This window comes from Apteryx mantelli, chromosome Z, assembly GCF_036417845.1.
Source record: "Apteryx mantelli isolate bAptMan1 chromosome Z, bAptMan1.hap1, whole genome shotgun sequence".
In the NCBI taxonomy this organism is placed as follows: domain Eukaryota; kingdom Metazoa; phylum Chordata; class Aves; order Apterygiformes; family Apterygidae; genus Apteryx; species Apteryx mantelli.
Genome location: NC_090020.1, coordinates 62,194,778 through 62,214,272, shown reverse-complemented (window position 1 = coordinate 62,214,272; position 19,495 = coordinate 62,194,778). Strand labels below are relative to the sequence as shown.

Sequence of the window (19,495 nt, the reverse complement as noted above, 5' to 3'; positions counted from 1 at the left end):
GGCGGCCGCAGAGGCAAATAGTCGCGGTGACGCAGTGCGCGGCCCCGCCCCCTTTTCGAACGCTCGGAGGAGCCACGTGCCGGTCGCCGCGGTAACGCATTCGGGCGGTCGCGGGCAGCAGCCAATGGGGCGGCAGCGGGCAGCCAATGAGCGGCGCCGAGTGCGAGATTTAAACCTGCGGCGGCGCAGCCCGGCTCGGCTCCATTCGGCTCGGCTCGGCTCCCACTTCCCTCGGCTCCGCTCCGCTCGGCGTCGCGGCCATGGCGCTCAGGGTCACCCGGGTAGGTGCGGCGGCACGGACCGGGCCGGCCTTCCCCCGCTGGGGAGCGGGGTGTCCCGGCCCCGCCGCGCGGCTCGGCCACCACTCGCTCCCCGCTCGGGGGGGGACGCGGGGCAGGTGGGCTGCGGCCGTGCAGCCCTCCCGGGTCGCCCCCCTTTCCCCGTCCCTCCCGCTCGTGGGGTGCAGCCGTGCAACACTCCCGCTCGCCTCCCTGCTTCCCTCGCTGAACGGGGGGGATACAGCCGTACAGCCCTCCCCTATCTCTTTTCCCCCGGCCCTCCCGCTTTGCGGAGAGGAGGAGGGGTGCAGCCGCGCAGCCCTCCCGAGTGCACCCCCCTGCCCGGCTTGAGGGGGGGCAGCCGCGCAGCCCTCCCGGTCGTCCCCCTTTGCCCCCCTCTCCCGTTGGGGGGGTGCCGCCGCGCAGCCCTCCTGGATCTCCCCCCGACCCTCCCGGTCCCCCCCCGGCCCGGGGCCCCGGTGACCGCTCTCTCCCCGCAGCACACGCGGACGGCAGCCGACGCCGCGGCGAAGAGCAGCGCGCCCGCCGCCAAGCGCGGGGCGCCGGCGGCTACCAAGGCGGGGCTGCGCCCCCGCACCGCCCTGGGCGACATCGGCAACCGCGTCGGCGAGCCGCAGCCGCGGGCCGCCCTCAAGAAGCCGCCGGCCCCCGCCGCCGCCGCCGCCGAGAAGGCGGCGCCCCGCAGGGCCCTGAGGGCGGCCCCCAAGGAGGAGCCGCCGCAGCCCGAGCCGCAGCCCGAGCCCGCCAAGGTACCGCCCCGGCCCCCCCGGCAGCGCCGCCACGGCCCCGGGGGCGGCCCCGGGGGCAGCCCCGGCGCCGCCTCCCCGGCGGCCGGTGCCTCCCCTGCGCTCACCCCAAGCCTCCTTGTAGCTGGAGTCGCCATCTCCCACGCCCATGGAGACGTCTGGGTGCGCCCCATCAGAGGAGATGCTGTGCCAGGCTTTTTCCGATGTCTTGCTTGAAGTGAAAGATGTAGATGTGGAAGATGGCACTGACCCCAATCTCTGCAGTGAATATGTGAAGGACATCTACAACTACCTGAGAGACCTCGAGGTTGGTAGGAGTAATTCAGAGCCACAGGGAGACCCACTGACAATGCACCCGTCATTACAGGGATGAGTTGGCATTGGCATTCACTCTCACATGGGTTTTCAGGAAGCAGGAATAAGCAATTCCTTAACTTAAAATTCCAGAGTAAAACTGACCAACCTGATAGCTGACTGGTCTAATGACCAGTGTTAGTAGCACTAGTACCATGCTCTTTCCAGCCAATATCTAATAAACTAAGAAACTTCATACTCTGTGTCCCAGACTTATGTGGTACACTTACACTGAACTCATGAAGGCCTTGCCTTAAGATGAAATAGCTCAAATCCCTGCAATGTCCAACCTCGAAGTGGCTGGATCTCCTATTAACCCTATTTCTTCCATACAGGAAAAACAAGCTGTCAGACCCAAATACCTCGCAGGCCAGGAAATCACTGGGAATATGCGAGCTATACTAATAGACTGGCTTGTGCAAGTACAGATGAAGTTCAGACTCCTGCAGGAGACAATGTACATGACAGTTGCTATCATTGATCGCTTCTTGCAGGTAAGTGTCTCCTGCCTAGTGTCAAGGGATGCTTTTCCTCTAAGCTAAAGCACAATGAGCACTGATAACATCATACACATGGTTGGACTTGTTAACCCTAACAAAAAAAAGTAGCTGACCAACAAAGGGCTTTGTCTCAAACTGCACACACTGTATACCTGTCCTGACTAGAAACAGTAACCTGACATATCAGAGCTCTTTATTTCTCTCCCTGACTTGGTCTCAATAGCTTGTCCATAACCCTGCAGAGGCTAATAGAGGTAATGAAATGCTGTACAGTTACTCTGTATATGCCAGTGCATAGCAGGAACCTGATGCTGACTACCTTGAAAAGCTGTGTTCTGACCCAAGTCATTCAGTCTCTATTCGTTCACTCTCACACAAGTCTCTACTGTTTTCTACTACAGGACAATACTGTGTCCAAGAAGACATTGCAGCTGGTTGGTGTCACAGCTATGTTCATTGCCAGCAAGTATGAAGAAATGTATCCCCCTGAAATTGGGGATTTTGCCTTTGTAACAGATCACACTTACACAAAGTCCCAGATCCGCCAGATGGAGATGAAGATCCTCCGAGCCCTGGACTTTGGTCTGGGTCGCCCTCTGCCCCTACACTTTCTAAGGAGGGCTTCAAAGATTGCAGAGGTGATGCTGAGAACTGTGGTGTTACTGTCAGTGTTATCTTGAAGATGCAACATTTGGCTGTTGCAGCTTGTTAAAACTGTATAAAACTTTGGTTTGAGTATTATAACAATTTAGCAACTGAACAAACAGTTCAGTCTGAAACCTGTCTCCTTGTAGAAAGTGGTTTTGTTTGTCTGCTTTTTCTCACTTGAGTTTAACCCAGCCAAACCAGAGTTAAAATGCCTGCCTGGTACTAGCAGAGGATTCTCAGACTGCTGCTAAAGGGAATAGTCCCAAGCGATGAGCAGCTTAACACTACTCAAAACAGCTCATGATTAAGTCACTTAAATTTCCAGCCTATAGCTTGAAAAATGTTTGCTAAGGAAGCATTTCTTCCTGCCTGATGAAACAAAGGCAACTGAGCTAGCTATTCTTGACATGATGTTTTTGCCTTGGAGACAACACTCAACTCGGGCTTATTCCAGGTGGACCTGGAACAGCACACTCTGGCCAAGTACCTGATGGAGTTGTCCATGGTGGACTATGAAATGGTTCACTTCCCTCCTTCTAAAACTGCAGCTGCTGCTTCCTGTTTGGCTCTAAAAGTTCTTGATGGAGGCGAGTGGGTAAGTTGTGCTTGTCAGATACCACTTACTAGCTTGGGACTTGATGTACTCGTGTACTAGCATAAAATGCCACTCTAGGCCAAGTGTGTTTATCTCCCCTTGCCTATAACAAGGGGACAGAAGTAGGGCGGTAACTGTTTCCTGTCAGAAAGACTGTAGCTGTCCAAGCCCAATAGAAGACAGAATTCAACAAGCTCAAACTGTTCTTGTAGCATTGTCTAATAATGTTTCTTTCAGACGCCAACTCTACAACACTACATGAGTTATACTGAGAGCGACCTTCTTCCAGTCATGCAACATATGGCAAAGAACATAATCCTAGTGAATCGGGGCCTTACCAAGCACATGGTAAGCTTCTCATGGTAAAGATGGGGAGTGGACTTGGTTAAGTGTCAATATGTGGTTCTGTGATTACAGCCACTGATACTTTTATCAGACCTGCTAGCTTCAGCTGAAGTGTCTCTATCTTGCCAAGGTGGTATAAGCCAGCACAAGCTTACCAAAACACAAACTTGTTCTGGATGCTAGAATTCACTTGACCTGGCTACCAAGCCTCAGAATAACTGAAGGCTGCCAGTAGAGTAGCATGTTTATGAGAAGGCTAAACTTAATCTTACTCTCTCTTTGCAGACAATCAAGAATAAATATGCCAGCAGCAAAAATGCCAAGATAAGCACTATTGCACAGCTCAACTCTGCTGTCATACAGAATCTAGCCAAACCTCTGGCCAAAGCGTAACTCCTGTAACTCCCACACAAACTTGGGCAGGATGTTGGCACCATGTGCCACTGTGTACATAATGTATCTTATTTGTGTGTTTAAAGCTTTTAATAAAGCATCGTGTTGCCTTTTACTCTAGCTATAGTGCTTACCTGTATGCTTTGTGCTGGTCCCTTTCCCCCTGAAGCTGCTGGCAGCTCTGGGGTGAGCCCTTGTGGGCCTGCTGACACCCCAGGGCTGTGTACAGGCAGGAGTGGTAGGATGTGCTCTGCTAACTGCTGGGGCAGGTGTAGCTGCTGCTAGATTAGTCAAATTCAAAATATTGCAATCACTATAGCACAGCTCCAACTTGGTGTAGCTACTTAAGTAAAATACTGTGAGGAGACCTGTATTAGCAAGTACTAATTAATCTTGGTCTGCCACAGTCCCTGTTTTGTTTTGTTGTTACGAACTCCTGCAGCTTCCTGCTTCACTTTTGTCTTTGATAACATGTCGGGTTTGTGGTGCCTCCTGCCGGAGTCGGGATTAGGGGAGGGCGGTGGGGGCGGAAAGCTCCGCCGCTAGCAGCAAGTATGGCAGCTAACGGTCCCCGCGCGGGGGGCGGCGGTAACACCGCGCTTTCACTCAGCTCAGCGGCAGGAACCCGCCTGAGGCCGAGCCGCTGTTCCCCTCGCTGCGGGCTGGGGTTTCAGTCCCGTTTCCGTGCACCTCGGGGCGAGGCCCAGCAGCCCCCGCTACCGCGCTTTGGCCCGTAACGGCCCGCGCCTCCCCCGCGGCGACGGCCCCGCCCCGCCCCGCCTGGCGGCGGAGTGCCGAGACGGCGATGCGGAGGAAGAGGCCCAGGATTGGTAGCGAACACGTCGGCGGCTCGGGAGCCCCGCCCTCCCAGGCGGAAGCAATCGCCGGCCGAGCTCGGCGATAGGCGCGCGCGGGCCGTTTGAAGGCTCGGCAATGGAGCCGCCTCAGCGGGAGCCGGGCGCGGCGGCGGCGGGGGACGCTGAGGCCGGGCCGGCGGCCAAGCTGGACGTCCTGACACTGCTCCGGTCGGTGCTGCGGGGCCGGGGGCTGCACGGGGTGGCCTGCGGGGCGCCGGGGCCCGGGCGGGCCGGGGCCGCCCTCCTGGGCTGTCGCTCTGCGTTTGACCGTTGTCGCTTTCCCTCTGCTGCAGCCTGAGGGAACAGATGAAGCAGCAGCTCATGGAGTGCAGCGCCACAGTTCATGCTAGTAAGCCTATTCCTTTCCCTATTTCCCTGCATAACCCAGCGTGCTTTCTCTTAACGTGACGTATTGCGGTAATAAGGAACGTGATGTATCTCATAGCTGTATATTTGAAATTGTATTTTTTAATTTATCAAAAGTGCTTGTTGTAATATTGAATTTTTTTCATAGACTAAGCATCTGACTGCATTCTCTTGGTAGCTCTTATAGACATGTTTGAACCCTTACAAAGCTGTCACATAAGTATTCCCTACCACCCCCACCCTTTCTCATCTTGGATTTTTGCTTTAGACCCCTCTAACACTCTGACAAAACCTTAAGTTGTAGTAATGGCTTTCAGGAATCTGATCAACTGGGGTTTCAGTTTTACAATAAAAAGTGTTTGGCAGCAATACTGATTTAACATAATTCTTCTTGTTCCTGTTCTGTTTTCGTTATGTATCTTCTCCACTGCACCAGCCAGTTGCATGCAGAGCAGTGCTGTGAACCCAATCAGGCATGTCTGAAAAGTACTAAATAGAAATATTTTAAAGCCTGATTATTTTTCTGATACAGTTGATTGACAGTGCAGCCCCACTAATAGCGAAAGAGATGGTGAGGTGTGGCGCTAGGGTTAAGAAATACCTTGTTAGTATAGCCGTCAAACTGCTTATCCTTTATATTCTGTAAATTGGGTTTAAAAATTTTCTGTTGTGCTATTTTAGTAATGTTCTTGCTTTGCAGGTGAAGAAAGTTATCCTGACCATATCATAGAAGAAAAGCTAATCAAGACGTAAGTCAACTGATGATTTCAAACTTTTGGCATAGTTTAAAATAAAGAAGAGAAGAGTTAGGAACTGAGCTGGATGGTCTCTTTCTACTCCTTTTTATTGAAAAGTGTGGATTAATTATCAATTTGCAAGAGTCTGATGAAAATAGAGGATATGAAAAGAGAATGTGTGGAGGAAATATTTTATTCAACCCCCTAATACAGTCCTGTATCTGATGTGGTTTCTAAATTTGCAATCCTTCTAAGTAATGGCTAGAGTTAACTAACATAATTCCATGTGCCAAAGTACTCCTGAATCAAATAATTTGTAACTTACAGGCAAAATTCTTATTTCAGGCATGGAGAAAACAACTTATTACTTACAAGAGTGAGATTGCTTTAAAGTTTTTCTTGTTCTTTTCACACTGTTGTTTTTGTTTCAGTACCACAGAAGATTTGGAAAGAGAGATGGAGGAAGTAAAAGTCTCTTTCCAAAACAAGACATTGGTGTTGCAGAGGCATGTATCTTTTTCCTGTTTATTTGGGGGATTTTCTGTTTGTTTGCTTGTTTACATATGTGTGCATCATGGAGGTACAAGTAATTCTGATTAAATTAGGATTTCAAAATGATGCGGTATATATTACAAACATGAAAAACTTTAGTACCATTGAACCAGTAGGAATGAAAATGGAGATACCATACAGAATGACAAAAAACACTCAAGTTGAAATCTGTGAGCCCCAAAGGTCCTGCAAAATTGTGAAAGGCTGACCATATACAATCACTAGACAAAATTGTTGGTGGTATTTTACAAATGCCTGTGAAAAGGTAGAGATGGTAGGTGTTACGTATCTCCTGTGTTATGTGACTGTTCATTTGAATTCTCACCTTTGTCCAGCTTCCCTTCTGCAGACTTTGGGATTACTGACTTCTGAAGTATGTTTGGCAAGTGAGAAATGCATTGTCACTCTTATAAAGAATCACTAATATGTTCTTCTTATCCTGATAGTTAAGAAAACCCCAATATTTAAGCAGTGTGATATTTAAAATTGACGGGTATTCTTATATATATTTCCAATGTGAAAACGGGCATAAATGGAACACTGGCAATCTCTCAATCTTTATCTAAATTCCCTTTTCTTAGTTTCTCATCAGTTCTCATCAACTCTATCTCTTTTCCCCACACTGTGCAGGATCCAGCTTATGGATGCCCTGAGAAACAAAGTGAAACAAAATGATGATGACTCACGGTAAGGTGTTTTGGGGGAAAGGATGGCCAGAAAGAAAGGAAAGGAATTGACACAGTTGAATGAGGCACATTTCGGCATTACTTCATTGTATCATTTAAAAACAAACTTTCTTCTTCTAATTTTGACTGGATGATACACAGTCCACCTTCTGACTAGAATCAGCATGATCAAACCTCTTATACCTGGAGTGGTTTTACATTTGGGCTCTGAACTAACCAACCTTTGATCACAGAGACATTGAGGCTTGCTTCACACAAGCCAGCTCAGTTCTAGAAGCACCACCGTAGTTGTTTGTACACCAGCTCCATGATCTTGGCCGCACTTGTAGAATGCAGTTGATTTTTCTTTGCTCCTTCGTGCTTTCATATTTAAGTTGGGCCACAAGAACATATATTTGATGTTATATGAGTTTTTGCCTTCTTTGGGTTCTGTCCTTAGATTCATGTTGATCATCTTGATGTTTGAGAGCTGACTGTATACAGGGCCTTGCCTCTGCTTTGTTGCCTTCATTAATCAATCACTTAGGAACTCAATGTCTTTGAAAAAGAACTGAAGGTTTCAAACTTGTTTGAAATTACCTGTTCATCTCTTACCCAATATGAATGGATGCATGCATACAAAGTGTAATATGAGAAATTTCATTTCTGTAGGAAACATAGCCAAAAACACTCTATTTCCATGATGTGTCTGGCATTCCTAGGCTTTCTGAGGTGGCTTGGCTGCCTTGATGTCTCCCAAGCTCTGTGCTTTCACTGTGCAGTGTTAGACAAACCTAACTGAAACATTGAGATGGAAATAAGGAGAATATTTAGCCTCTAAAGCTATACTTGGTATGTTAAATCTGCAAAAGAAAGGGCATAGTTTTTCAAAAGTAAAAAATAAAAGTATGTATGCTTTATTTTGGTGTTAGAGGAGAATTTTTTATATATAATGTAAATAACTTTAAAATATCTGTGCTCTTTTCATATATTAACAGTCTTAAGGTGTGCAAATATGTGTTTCCTTCCTTAGACTGATTTTGGAAACTATGAAACACATAATAATGCTCAGCACAGCAATACTTGAATCTCAGCAGGTAAGTGTCAGTTGTACCCTCTCTTGCAGTTGCACAGGTCTGCTTTCCTCAATACGGCCAGGGTGCAATTTGAAAGTAACAGGAATGCAAAAGTCATATGAAGTCAAATATGTGGCCCAAAGTGCACAGTTACTACTGGTGTTAAAATTACTGAAATGATTACTTGAAGTGAGGATGCAAAAGGTCTGCCTATAGAGCTGCCCTTAACTACTTCTGTGGATTAAATTAGCATCTATCAGTATTAATTGGAGACAGAATCTACAATTTTTTTTCTTGCAGCAAGCACGTGAGATGGAAGAGAAATTGAATGACATTAAAAAGAAAAGACTCTGTAAGTGTGTTAATTAAATTTACTTTGTTTTATATTTGAAGGTACAGTTTGTATTTTAGAAGGTGCTTCTTGTGGCAATATTAACATATGAAGTCACCATGAAACTCTGAATACAGCTGTAAAACTTCTGATAAGAAGAATATGATGTTAAAAAAAAAAAAAGGCATGTTGTCTACATGCAGATGACACTGATGTGTTAGAACAGAGATGCAAGAAGATACTCAAAAAGAATGTGGTTTAGTTTCATTATTTAGTGTAAACTCCCCAGTTTATTACACCTCACTTATGATTTTTTAGAGTGTATTCGTATTAAATCAGTCCTACAACACCTAAACAATTTTTTGTCATACTGCACCTTTGTGAAATGTTTGAAGACTGAGAGGGGACTTATCTACAAAGAACTTACATAATAATGTATATCTTGGTATTCAGTATGCTGGTTAGAGTAGGTCAAGAGTTGAATTTAGATTTTTTTTTTTTAATTTGCTATTCAGCACTTAATATGGTAAATATTTTTGAACAGTGTAAATATTTGCTCCTACTGTGACATGATTAGGTCTGCCAGCAATTTTAACAGCTATTTATTTAATTGTGTTTGTTTCAGAATAATAAACAAACCCAGTCAAATATCTGTCTTCAAAGGAAAAATGAGCACCCTAATATCTTCAGAAATAAAGGAAGGGCTGCTAAGTCATGAGGGGCAGCATTCTTTCAGTGTATGAATTGTCCCTTAGTGGTTTTACTCAGTTTAGTTTTTAGTCTGGTTTCCTAAGAAAACGAGAAATATTCACTCTTATTGTCCATGTCCCTTGTATGACTTTGGAACTTGGTTTGGATCAAATTTGAAAATGAGGAAAAAGGTCTTAAACTTCTTCAACTATAGAAGTTGTGACAACTGGAGACAAGGTGTAGGACAGATGTTCAAATTAGTGTCCATGTCTGATGGAAATGCAGGCAGTACACACAGTACTTCCTCTTTTGCTAGGAGCCAGGGAACGAGTTTGTATATATTGACACAAGATGCCACAGCACATGTTGGTTTTGTGTGGAAGGGATATCTTGAGGTGTATTGGAGGGAAGGGATGGGGTGAGATGTTAGGATTATTGCAGTGGAAGTGCCTTAGATGTCTGTGGGAAACAGGGTTTCTTTAGTTCCACTGCACACAGAACTACTTGTTAATGCTTCATTTTCCTAATCATGGAATAGTACTAAAACAAGCTGGAGGAAACAAACTACTGCAAATTCATACCACAATGAAAAAACAAAAGAAGGAACTAGCAAGTATGGAAGTGGGTGAAATGCTGGAGAAGATACGTAACAACTTACAAAAAGAAAAAGAGATGACTACTTTAATTCAAAATATATTCCAGGTAATGAGTCATAACTTTCAGAAGCAAGTTTGTAGTTTTGTGTCACAATGAAGGTAACATACTGTATAGTAAATGGAACTTCAAACAAGATTAAGATACAGTGTGTGCTTTCAAAAAAGCAATGATGGTAATGAAAAAACTGCTGCATGCAGAGATAATTCTATTGCCTTAAAGACTGAACATATGGAATTGCCCCAAAGTGTTGTTTGGAATAATTATTTATAGAAATTAGAAACGATCTATTGATCTGTCTTTATTTCTTTTTTCCATCTAAGATACAAAAATTACGCTTTTCTTAGGAGAATGAATGTCACATCTCCCCAAAATCAGTTTCCCAGTCTCTTGCTTATTTTTCCGAAGCATGTCTTAATCCCATGACGCCACCATGCCAGGCTGCCCCTTCTGAATCTGCTCCTTCTGACCACAGACACTTCTCTGGTTCAGTGTCACACACTGCAGCACTGTGGAGGCCTTGGCCTGCCAGCCAAGGCCAGACTTCAAATACTTTCAGCGATGTAGCCTTCATCGCCTTGGTTATTCACCTGTCACATGCTGCTGACTAGTCTGTATCCATGTAGCTGGCTGGCAGGTCATCTGGTGTTTGGGGTCACACAAAGTGAGGAAGAAAACCTCATGATTTAGGATATGGAGGAGGGGAGGAAGGGTCTGCAGCATCCTGTGCTTGGAGGGGTCTCACTAAAGCTCTTATACCCTGCACTGCAGTCTGGTACTCTGCCTCTCACTGTGTGACCTGTCCTGGCTTCCTTCACCTGACCCTACAGATCAGTCGCTTAATAAGTACAAATGTGAATTGCAGTGAATTGTAGTTGCAATGCTTGCGAGTTTGTCCACCAATGGCTTATGAAATCCCAGTTAAGAACACACATGGTTTATTAAACAAAACATAGACTGGGGAAAGATAGAGCTTATTTGAGGTCTTCAGGTAGGAGACCAGATATAACCATTCTGTAAATTTGTATGATCTGAAGAATTTCAAAGGACAGAAAAAGAGCCACACGTTTCTGTGTTGCATGCCATTTCTACTAGTAGTTTGCAATGGAAAATAATGTTATATCTCACAATGAGAATGAGAAATTAAACATCTCAGTGGGTTTTGGATTAAATTCCTGGAATTATCCTCTATTTTTGTATTTTTGAAATCTTCTGAGCCATAAGAAGTAGAACAAATCTTCTTTGGTTAAATTTAATAATTCCCCTTTTCTGTCCAGAATGGCAGGGTGAGGATGTTAGAAACTGTTGTCTTGTGTTTGAGGCAAATTTTATGTAAAAAGTATATATATTCTCAACACCTATGTTTCAAATGGGGATGGTGTGCCAGCACTACAAGGAAGTTCAAACCAGCACACTTTTTTTTTGCCTATGTGTTGACAATAGGATCTAAACTAATACTTCCCGTTCTTTTCTCTCTCGCCCTACCTGCCCATTTCAAACACTGCTGTGAATTTCAAGGGCTTCTAAAGATTCTGAGAGATTTCAGTAAGAACAGTTCTTTTTAAAGGCATTCATTTTTTAACTAATAATCTTTCTTTTTGTAGAATATCATAATTGGAAGCAGAGTTAACTGGGCAGAAGATCCATCTTTAAAGGCAATTGTTCTACAGCTTGAAAAAAATGTGTCTTTTCTCTGAGTAAGGAGAAATTGTGTTTATTTTTATATACTGTATGTAATCAACATACTAAATTTGATATTGACTAACACATGTTATGAAAGCACATTTTAAGATTTTGAATATATAACCTTTCTGGAAGTGCTTCCTTTCTTTAGAGATTCAGAATGTGGCCATGCAGCTCTTCAAAGTGAAATTTAATTGTTGGTATATAACAAATGTTAGAGCAGTTAATGTAGTTGATGAAACTAATTGAAGAATCACTTCCTGGCTGCTCTATCCCGAGAGCTCACTTCCCTCTGAAATGCAGCAATGACCCAATAAAGAAGAATAATCTATGTATTACAAACTCTTATGTAGAAGTGGGCTTGAACCAAGGCTGTACCATGTATACGCTGCCCAGCTCCCGCAGCGGCGCAGGAGAAACACCCCCGCCGAGCTCTTCCCTTCTGCGCCAGGGGGCCAGGGCAGAAGGCCAAAGGGCTGAGGCAGGCAGTATCGCCCAGCTCAGCCCCACAGAAAGCCCGAACGGGAAAACTTTTTTAAGTCAGTATCTGCTTAGGATTTTTTTTTTTCTTAAAACATTACGTATAATTTTTAAGTCTGAAAAATTTATACTTCTAGCTGTAACTCTCACTGTGACCAGACTATATGATGATCATCACATCCAGGAAGAGATACAAACTGCAGATCCTGTCACGGCAAAATATGTCAAGCCTAAAGAAAATGTATGTAAAATGGAAGATGGAGCTTGATGCAGTTAAAATTAAGCAACTGAGCAATATTTTAAGTGTATTTATACATTGACATTCCTAGAAGAAAATTGACATGGTAAATCATATTTTGTGTAATGTTTTGGATTAAAATATTGTTACTTCTCGTTTTATGGGTGAATGCCTGATTTTAGATGGTGAATCTGACGTGCCTTTATCAAATTCAAATAAATCACCGATCTCCTCTAAGCAGTTATTTAGACCTAACCTGTTGTCTTCGTGCTTCATTCACCTCACCCTGGCCCCGGCTGCCGCGGGTACCACAGCTGCGCGCCGGCTCTGCGCCTCCGGGCTCGGCTGCGGTTCCCTTGTCTCAGCAAGGCCGGGGCGGGCTCCGCAGGCTCGCTTCTTCTCGGTGTCAAGGGCCCGGCGTCGCCCGCCTCCTCCGGGACCCCCGCACCTGCAGCCCGGAGCCCCGGCCCGGTCCGGCTCTGCCCGCCGCCGGGAGCCCCGCCCCGAGCGGCGCTGAGCCCCGCCCCCGAAGGCCCCGCCCCGGGGCGTGGCCCGGCGCTGCCCCCGAGGCGTGCGGGCGAGCGCGGGCGCCGTGGCGGCCGGGGGTCATCATGGGCAGCAAGATGGCGGCTGCCACCAGGGTCGTTCAGGTAACGGCGCTCGGCGCGCGGCGAGGCGCGACGGCGGCGGCGGCGCCCCGGGAACCGGCGCGGGCCGCGGGCCTCGCGCGGGGCCGCCGGGGCCTGAGGCGGCCGGGGCTGCCGGCGCCGCCGGGGCGGTCCGTGTCCTTGGCCGGGCGCGGGCTCGCGGCGGCACCGTCAGCCCCCCGCCGCCCCCGCCGCCCCGGTGGCGGAGGAAGCCCCCGCGGGAGCGCAACGGGGGCCGGGTAGCGCCGGGGCGCGGGGGCCGGGCCGCTGCCGTGCGGGGACTGCTCCGGGGGAGAGGAGGCGCGTTACCTCCTGCTGGGTGTTAACTGCTGCGCTCGTTTTCCCTAGAGGAACACGGGCTCTGCGCTTTCGTTCGTTTTAATTTAAAAAAGCCCTGCGATTTGATCTGTTCCTCTTCCATCGTGCCTGCTTGCTTTCGTCAAGTAATCAGCATAGGTACAGTGCGTCCTGGGTGTTAAATACATTTTTTTTGCTCTCCTCTTACTGTCCAATCGTTTGACCTGCTGCTTAGTTCTCTTCTGGTACAAAATGATGCTGCAGGGAAGCCTGCAAGCTGCACCTTTTGTACCATCCGTCAGGCGGGGAGGGTGCTCGCCGGCATCTTTTTAAGTCACCCCTCTTCTCTTGAAGGTGAAGGTGAGGCATGGAGTTTTTGAAAGAAATGCTTCAAAAATGACTGGCTCTGAATACCAAATTTCTTTTATTTATAGCTTTTTCAATCTTGTCCAGGCAGCTGAACAAACATACAAAAGCCAACACTGTTAGCGATTCTATGGTTCTTGTGCTAAAACTTTGTAATTCCATTTATGCTACTGTGATTCCTACTTCTACATAATCTATGATTGCTGTGAGAAAAGTAAAGGAGCTCTTATCCCTGTGCTGGATACCAGGATGAAGGAATAGATTTAAAAATGAAATTTCTCCTTGGGTAAAACTAAAGCAGAAGTAATAAGTTTATCAAAATGGCAGTGCAGAAGCAGCACTATATAAGTGGTCAATTAATATGTTATGTTTTCCATTTTATTATTGTGAAGTTAATGTTTGTCTAGAAATGTATTTTTCTCTTCCTGTGTTCTCCCACTATCTTGTCTTGTTCTAGGTAGTCAAGCCACATACTCCCTTAATTAAGTTCCCAGACAGAAAAAGTGTCCCCAAACCTAAACGTAAGTATTTCATCTATAGATACAACTTGCACCACTTTTTTTCACATTGTTTTATGTAAGAACCAGGACACACTTTTACTAACTTGGATTAAATATTCAACTGATTCTGAGCGGTGTTTCTAGAAAATTGCTTTAGTTTGGAGACAGCTCTTTGACGCTTCCATTTCAGACTTTACAACTGTGGGGGAAAAAAACATAGTGTATGCATGTCTTGGTCGAGGCAGATTCCTGAAGATTGTTTTCCTACTTTTGATTTATACACAAGATCCTATTTTTTGCAAATACTAATATTTTCTTGAAATGTTTCTGACAAAGTCACCGTGAGAAGCGACCTTGGGTATTCAGTGATGTTTGCAGAAATAATGTTGGATTTTGCTTGGTTCTTTTTTCCCTAATTGAAGTGTGCAATGTCTGTGGCATTTAATATCCTGATTATAGCTGGGAGGGCCATCCCACTCTGCATTTTAGGAAATGTTTTCCAGTGCTATTAGTTAATACTGAGGAAAAAAGTAATTTCATTGCAATCTTTGACACATCAATTTTTATACCTATAGCTATGCTGATATTTACAGGATACCAGGCAGTTATATTTAGATAAAAGTTATATGAGCTGGGTGTTGTTTTAATATTCCTTCTGAGTCAATAAAGCATTTGAAACTAAAATAACATGTCTTATGAAGATCTGTTGTATTCTCACTTTTTAGAAGTGATGGATGGTTTTGACTCATTCTTTTTTTGGCTCTTTACCTATGAGATCTTTTTTTCTAATACTCAAATCAAAATTTTTCTGCACTTTAAGGATCTCTTGTGAGCAGAAAGCTTGTTTAGTCAGCTGAAGATTCACTGTTTCTACTGATGCTCGAACACAAAGGATGGATGAAAACATCTGGATTTTAGATTTCAGAAACCTTCAGATTTCACACAATTTTACAAAAGAATTTGAAGAGTGAATATTCTGTAAAGAATGGTTGGAAGCAACTTCAGTTATGCACTTGTATTTTTGGTTATTTTTAATAAAAAATTGTTCAGTACATGAATAACTGTACCACATATTTGCTAGAGTACTTATCCCATGTGATTTAGCTCCAAGTTATTTTATCTCTTAACATCATGATGTACCTGCAGTGCACATCAACTGCCACTTCTGACTTACCGATGGATTTTTCAGGAACTGCTCTTTGTAATAATTCTTGGTCAGAAATCTGTACATTGTGCCTTAGTTAAGTCAGTTGCACCACCTTTCCTGCCATTTTAAAAAACATGTTGCTTACCTCTTGTTCATCTCTGTATCAGAAGTTTTCTGTGAATATTTCTTTTAAGTATGTTAGACCTTTCTACCTTGATCAGGTTCTGTTCCTTGAAAGGTAAATTGCAGTCTACCTCACTTTGCTTGAACATTGTAGCAGTAACAGTATTTCAGTGTACCAGACTATTGCTTCCACATAGCCAGAGCTCTGCAGATCAACACTATACTCCTAGGGACTTGGGTGTTTGAAAGGCCAGCCAAACTCTTTTATTGTATTACTGCAACATAGTGGTCTCAAATGGGGAAGGGAAAATGGTGGTAGAGACTATCTGACATTAAGCAACAGCAGTATAATGTGATACTTCTGAGTCTCGACTTCTTGTAGGTGTAATTGGCTACTGCTTCTATTCCAGCTACGCTTCAGATGGTAAAATACACAACAGAGGAAAATCTTAGGCAAAGCTCTAGACATTTTTGTGGCGTATAAAACAAACTTGGAGAAACTGTTGTTCATGTCTTTCATATATAAGGAGCGTTATTTCTTCTCTAGGAGGAAAACACAAATAGTCCTGTCATCACTAGCCAGAGCTATTAATCAGCTGTGTGTTGTTAGAAAGTTGACAAACAGCTATTTCTTCTGTTTTTATTTTCTGCTCCCTTTGCTTCCTGCTCTAGTTTCAATTCAATAGCTTTCCCCCACTTCTGATTCTGCTCCTTTTCATAGTCTGTCTTCCTCCTCACTGTTTGGGACCTTTCTCTCTGTTCCTGGTCCTCCTGGTCCTCCACCTGATCAACACACAACTTTAAGATACAGCTTTCTCACTGAGAATTTCTGCATATGCCTCTCACTAGTGACTTGCATGAATGTTTGATTGTGTTGCTGCAATTTGACATCCCCATCCTGCCATTGACTCAGACTCGGTATGGCTGAAATGGACTCCTCTCTTCCTTCTCTGTTATCACTGGTCTTGGAGTGGCAGACAGGAAATTTGCCATTTAACTCCTTGCATTCTTCAAGTCATCCAGGACTGCTTTATCTTGTTGCTGCTTATTTTATAATTATATAGTCCTTTTGTCCCAACTGTTCAGATGTTGCCTCTGTTTTGCTCATTTCTCAGCCACACTGGCGCTTCCCGTGGAAGTATTCTGCTTTGTCAGGTGTTTAAACCTTCTGTCCAGAGGCCTGAGTGTTTTTTAAATAAACATATTGCTGTAAGACTCAGTTCTGCCTGGTGCGATAACTATGTATTGCCATTATAAGATCAGCTATGCTGGGACAGACCTAGGGTCCAAAATTCTTTCAATGCTGACTCTGATCGCTGACCTTTTGTCAGCTGTGCTCTGATCCTCAAACTCAGGATGACTTTTCTAATGTGAATTCCTTATACCTAGCTCCTGGCCCACAACTGTAAAGTGTTTCATGCCCTCCTTTGTCTTTGCATTTCATTAACAGTTTGATTGCTGATGCCCACTATGCGGTATTCATTCTGCACATTAATAATGTAATTTGACATGCTGCAATTTATAATATCAAAAATGGGTGCAACACTGAATTGCATCTTGTGGTACTTCATAGTTGCAAGCTTTATCTTTCTGTAAGCATCTACCCCTTTTTCACCTGTCTGTCTTTACAATCACAGTAAACAAAGCCAAATATCATCTTAGTGGAGAAATATCTCTACATGAACCCCCCCCATACCTTGATGGTACTATATGCTTTTTCTGCAAGTACAATTTCCTAGTGAAAAAGTCTTTGTTAGGGTATATACCGGTTCATCTTCTGTTGCCACATTGGTATTTCTGCCACTCAAATATGCTTTCTTCTACTTTCAGAATGTTTTCACTGTGCTATTGCTATATTTAACAACAATAAAAATAGGTTGTGCAAGTAGAGGATCTTAATTCTTTTAAGTATTTTTATAAGGAAGAAAAATCAATATTCAGTAACTGGTAACTTTTATTGGCTGCTCATGTGAATAATTTTACAGTCCTAGTATATTCCTGTAAATGGTTTTGCAATCTGGGTTTCAGTACAGGAATCCCTACAAGCAAGTGTGCCATCACACCATGCTTCAAAAGCACAGGAGTCTGTAGGAGGTGGATCACCGGCCTTTCAAAATATTTCACCTGTTAGTAGGGTACAAGGTGCACCAGACACTTCTGAATTAGCAAGAACCTTACCTCAGAAATACAGAAGGAAACTTATGTCAGAGGAAGAAATTGAATACATTCAAGTAAGTTTATTGGTGCATATTTCTATATTTACTTATTTCTACAGGTTCTTTAAAGTTTCAGATATGGTATTATGTTTTAATTTTTGATAACTGTGTACTTGAAGCTTTCACACCTTTGATGCACAATACTCAAACTAAATAGTCTTAACATGCAAGGTCTCTTGCCAACTCTCTACCAACTCTCACTGATTGGTAGCTGGTGGTATCACTGAGTAGAGAGGTATGGACTTAATACACACATGCAGAAAGTTAGCGATAATCATAGCCTACATTAATGATAGTCACTGTCTGTTTTATTATAGCTGTTTAATGTGTAATATGAGTACGTTGGACAGGAGTGCAGAAGTCTGTTCGTAGAATGAAAAATGCTATTACTAGATGATTGAAGTCCAAAATATTTTTCAAACTAATTTTTATAGGTTATTTATTAGTAAGTCAACTCATATTTCGGTTAGTGGAAACATTAAATTTGATTTAAATATTTTCTGCAATATTTGCAATTATAGCATTGTACATGAAAGGCAAGAAAGACCTACTCTGTCCTCTAACAAGATTTTAATCACTGTGTTATTCAAAAAGGGAGCGTGCACAAAATTTGAAGAACTGGAGAGATGGGTCTGAGTTTGAAATAAAAAGACACATAGCTTAGTTAAGTGAGTAGGACATCTGAAGTATAATCGTGTCAACAGAGGAAATCAGTTTTCCTGCATACATGTGGGTAGGGTATTATAATAAGAAATAAAATGAATTATTTTCTGTAGTAGTACACTTCTAGACTTCCTGCCTAAATTTTATAACTGTGAGGTAAATCCTAACAGTTTTGTTGGCAAAATGAATTGAGTGCCTTTTTAATGTCTCATAAAGATTTTAATGGCTGACCTTGCTTTTGTTTTTACCTTGTACCTTGGCATCTGGGTAGCAAAAGTAATTCTAAAACTCCTGTTCACTATGGCAGGGTTTATCAGACCTTTCTAAAAGTCAAGCTTCCCTGGAGTAGGGGAATTGGAACCAGTTACAATTATTGTTTGCAGGTGTTTATCTTTTTGTATTTTCTCTGAAATGAAAGAGCTGTTATTCATTGATGCTAATACTTTGAGACTCTGTGCATGTTCTTTTATAGATTAAAAATCAATGTCTCTATTACCTGTAACAGTGCAAAAGAATATTTGATCTTGATTTACCTTTTTGTAGAATATATTTAACTGTCTACTTTATTTTACAGCGTGGAGGTCCCGAATAAATATGGAAGATCATTTGTTCACCACCGTTGAAGAATGAAGTATTGTATTCACAATAAAAGCATTTCCTTAATGTTGTAAATTATATACTAATAGCTTTAATAAAGCCCCTATATGAAGGGTGAGAAGGTTGCCACTTAATACACTATTAATTTGTGACTGAGAAAGATTTTCTTTTGATGGCTAGCTAGCAATTGAATATACTTGATGTCTACACCATTAAAATATTTTTCTAATTAGCCATTCTACAAACTTGGCAATAAAACTGTCTTGAGTTGCTTTCTTTTTCTACTTAAAAAGATTCAGATGTCTCTTCAGTAATAATTTTATAGGCAGGAAAAAGATAGTTATGTATTATATTAAGACTTTACAGTTGTTCTTAATAGCTATGCAACTTCTGTCTGGTAGTGGAATCCAGGGGGCAGTAGTCTAAATTTCAGATCTGAGATTGGGAACAAAATAAAAATAGGTTGCTCTTGGTCTATTTAAACCATTAGCTTTTTCAAGAAAGTTATCTGGATCTGATTAGAGTTAGACCTACATAATGTACCTGATCTCTGGACTTGATTTTTAAGATAACAATAGTATGTAGTCTTTAGCTATTGGCTTTCACGTGGCAGAAAAAAAGTGAGACTGTGAGGCTGGACAGAGTGTGCACCTAATGCAGTTACAGCCTCCTGCGTTAGTAAGTCGTGCTCGTTTTGGCCTAAGCTAATGCACGGGGCCCTAAACTGTGG

General features: G+C 43.5%; 3 protein-coding genes across 5 annotated transcripts; all 3 read left to right on the top strand.

Moving 5' to 3' along the window:
- Positions 1 to 185: 185 nt before the first annotated feature.
- On the top strand, positions 186 to 4,000 carry CCNB1 (cyclin B1). Of its 2 annotated transcripts, XM_067315390.1 has the most exons (8): positions 186 to 281; positions 779 to 1,048; positions 1,170 to 1,352; positions 1,735 to 1,893; positions 2,301 to 2,537; positions 3,002 to 3,142; positions 3,380 to 3,490; positions 3,773 to 4,000. In XM_067315390.1, the coding sequence occupies exons 1-8, from the start codon at positions 261 to 263 to the stop codon at positions 3,878 to 3,880; spliced, it is 1,230 nt and encodes a 409-aa protein (XP_067171491.1). In that variant the 5' UTR covers positions 186 to 260; the 3' UTR covers positions 3,881 to 4,000. The 2 variants fall into 2 exon arrangements, with proteins under 2 accessions (XP_067171491.1, XP_067171492.1); XM_067315391.1 differs by lacking the exon at positions 2,301 to 2,537.
- A 774-nt stretch (positions 4,001 to 4,774) lies between these two features.
- CENPH (centromere protein H) lies at positions 4,775 to 12,464 on the top strand. Of its 2 annotated transcripts, XM_067315539.1 has the most exons (10): positions 4,775 to 4,905; positions 5,031 to 5,086; positions 5,804 to 5,852; positions 6,272 to 6,346; positions 7,023 to 7,079; positions 8,091 to 8,154; positions 8,434 to 8,485; positions 9,693 to 9,856; positions 11,413 to 11,505; positions 12,109 to 12,464. In XM_067315539.1, the coding sequence occupies exons 1-9, from the start codon at positions 4,814 to 4,816 to the stop codon at positions 11,503 to 11,505; spliced, it is 702 nt and encodes a 233-aa protein (XP_067171640.1). In that variant the 5' UTR covers positions 4,775 to 4,813; the 3' UTR covers positions 12,109 to 12,464. The 2 variants fall into 2 exon arrangements, with proteins under 2 accessions (XP_067171640.1, XP_067171641.1); XM_067315540.1 differs by lacking the exon at positions 11,413 to 11,505.
- Positions 12,465 to 12,735: 271 nt separating this feature from the next.
- Positions 12,736 to 19,023, top strand: KGD4 (alpha-ketoglutarate dehydrogenase subunit 4). Its single transcript, XM_067315541.1, has 4 exons — positions 12,736 to 12,859; positions 13,977 to 14,040; positions 17,318 to 17,520; positions 18,743 to 19,023. Exons 1-4 carry the CDS (start codon positions 12,821 to 12,823, stop codon positions 18,758 to 18,760), a joined length of 324 nt encoding a protein of 107 aa, XP_067171642.1. The 5' UTR covers positions 12,736 to 12,820; the 3' UTR covers positions 18,761 to 19,023.
- The last annotated feature ends 472 nt before the right edge of the window (positions 19,024 to 19,495 follow it).

Excerpts from the sequence above, each read along its gene's own strand:
- CENPH (XM_067315539.1), top strand. The coding sequence starts at position 4,814 with ATGGAGCCGCCTCAGCGGGAGCCGGGCGCGGCGGCGGCGGGGGACGCT. Across the intron at positions 8,155-8,433 it reads CAATACTTGAATCTCAGCAG|CAAGCACGTGAGATGGAAGA; the intron begins GTAAGTGTCAGT and ends TTTTTCTTGCAG. Across the intron at positions 8,486-9,692 it reads CATTAAAAAGAAAAGACTCT|TACTAAAACAAGCTGGAGGA; the intron begins GTAAGTGTGTTA and ends ATCATGGAATAG.
- CCNB1 (XM_067315390.1), top strand. The coding sequence starts at position 261 with ATGGCGCTCAGGGTCACCCGG. Across the intron at positions 2,538-3,001 it reads GGGCTTCAAAGATTGCAGAG|GTGGACCTGGAACAGCACAC; the intron begins GTGATGCTGAGA and ends GGCTTATTCCAG. Across the intron at positions 3,143-3,379 it reads TTCTTGATGGAGGCGAGTGG|ACGCCAACTCTACAACACTA; the intron begins GTAAGTTGTGCT and ends TGTTTCTTTCAG.
- KGD4 (XM_067315541.1), top strand. The coding sequence starts at position 12,821 with ATGGGCAGCAAGATGGCGGCTGCCACCAGGGTCGTTCAG. Across the intron at positions 12,860-13,976 it reads CTGCCACCAGGGTCGTTCAG|GTAGTCAAGCCACATACTCC; the intron begins GTAACGGCGCTC and ends GTCTTGTTCTAG. Across the intron at positions 14,041-17,317 it reads AAGTGTCCCCAAACCTAAAC|TACAGGAATCCCTACAAGCA; the intron begins GTAAGTATTTCA and ends TCTGGGTTTCAG.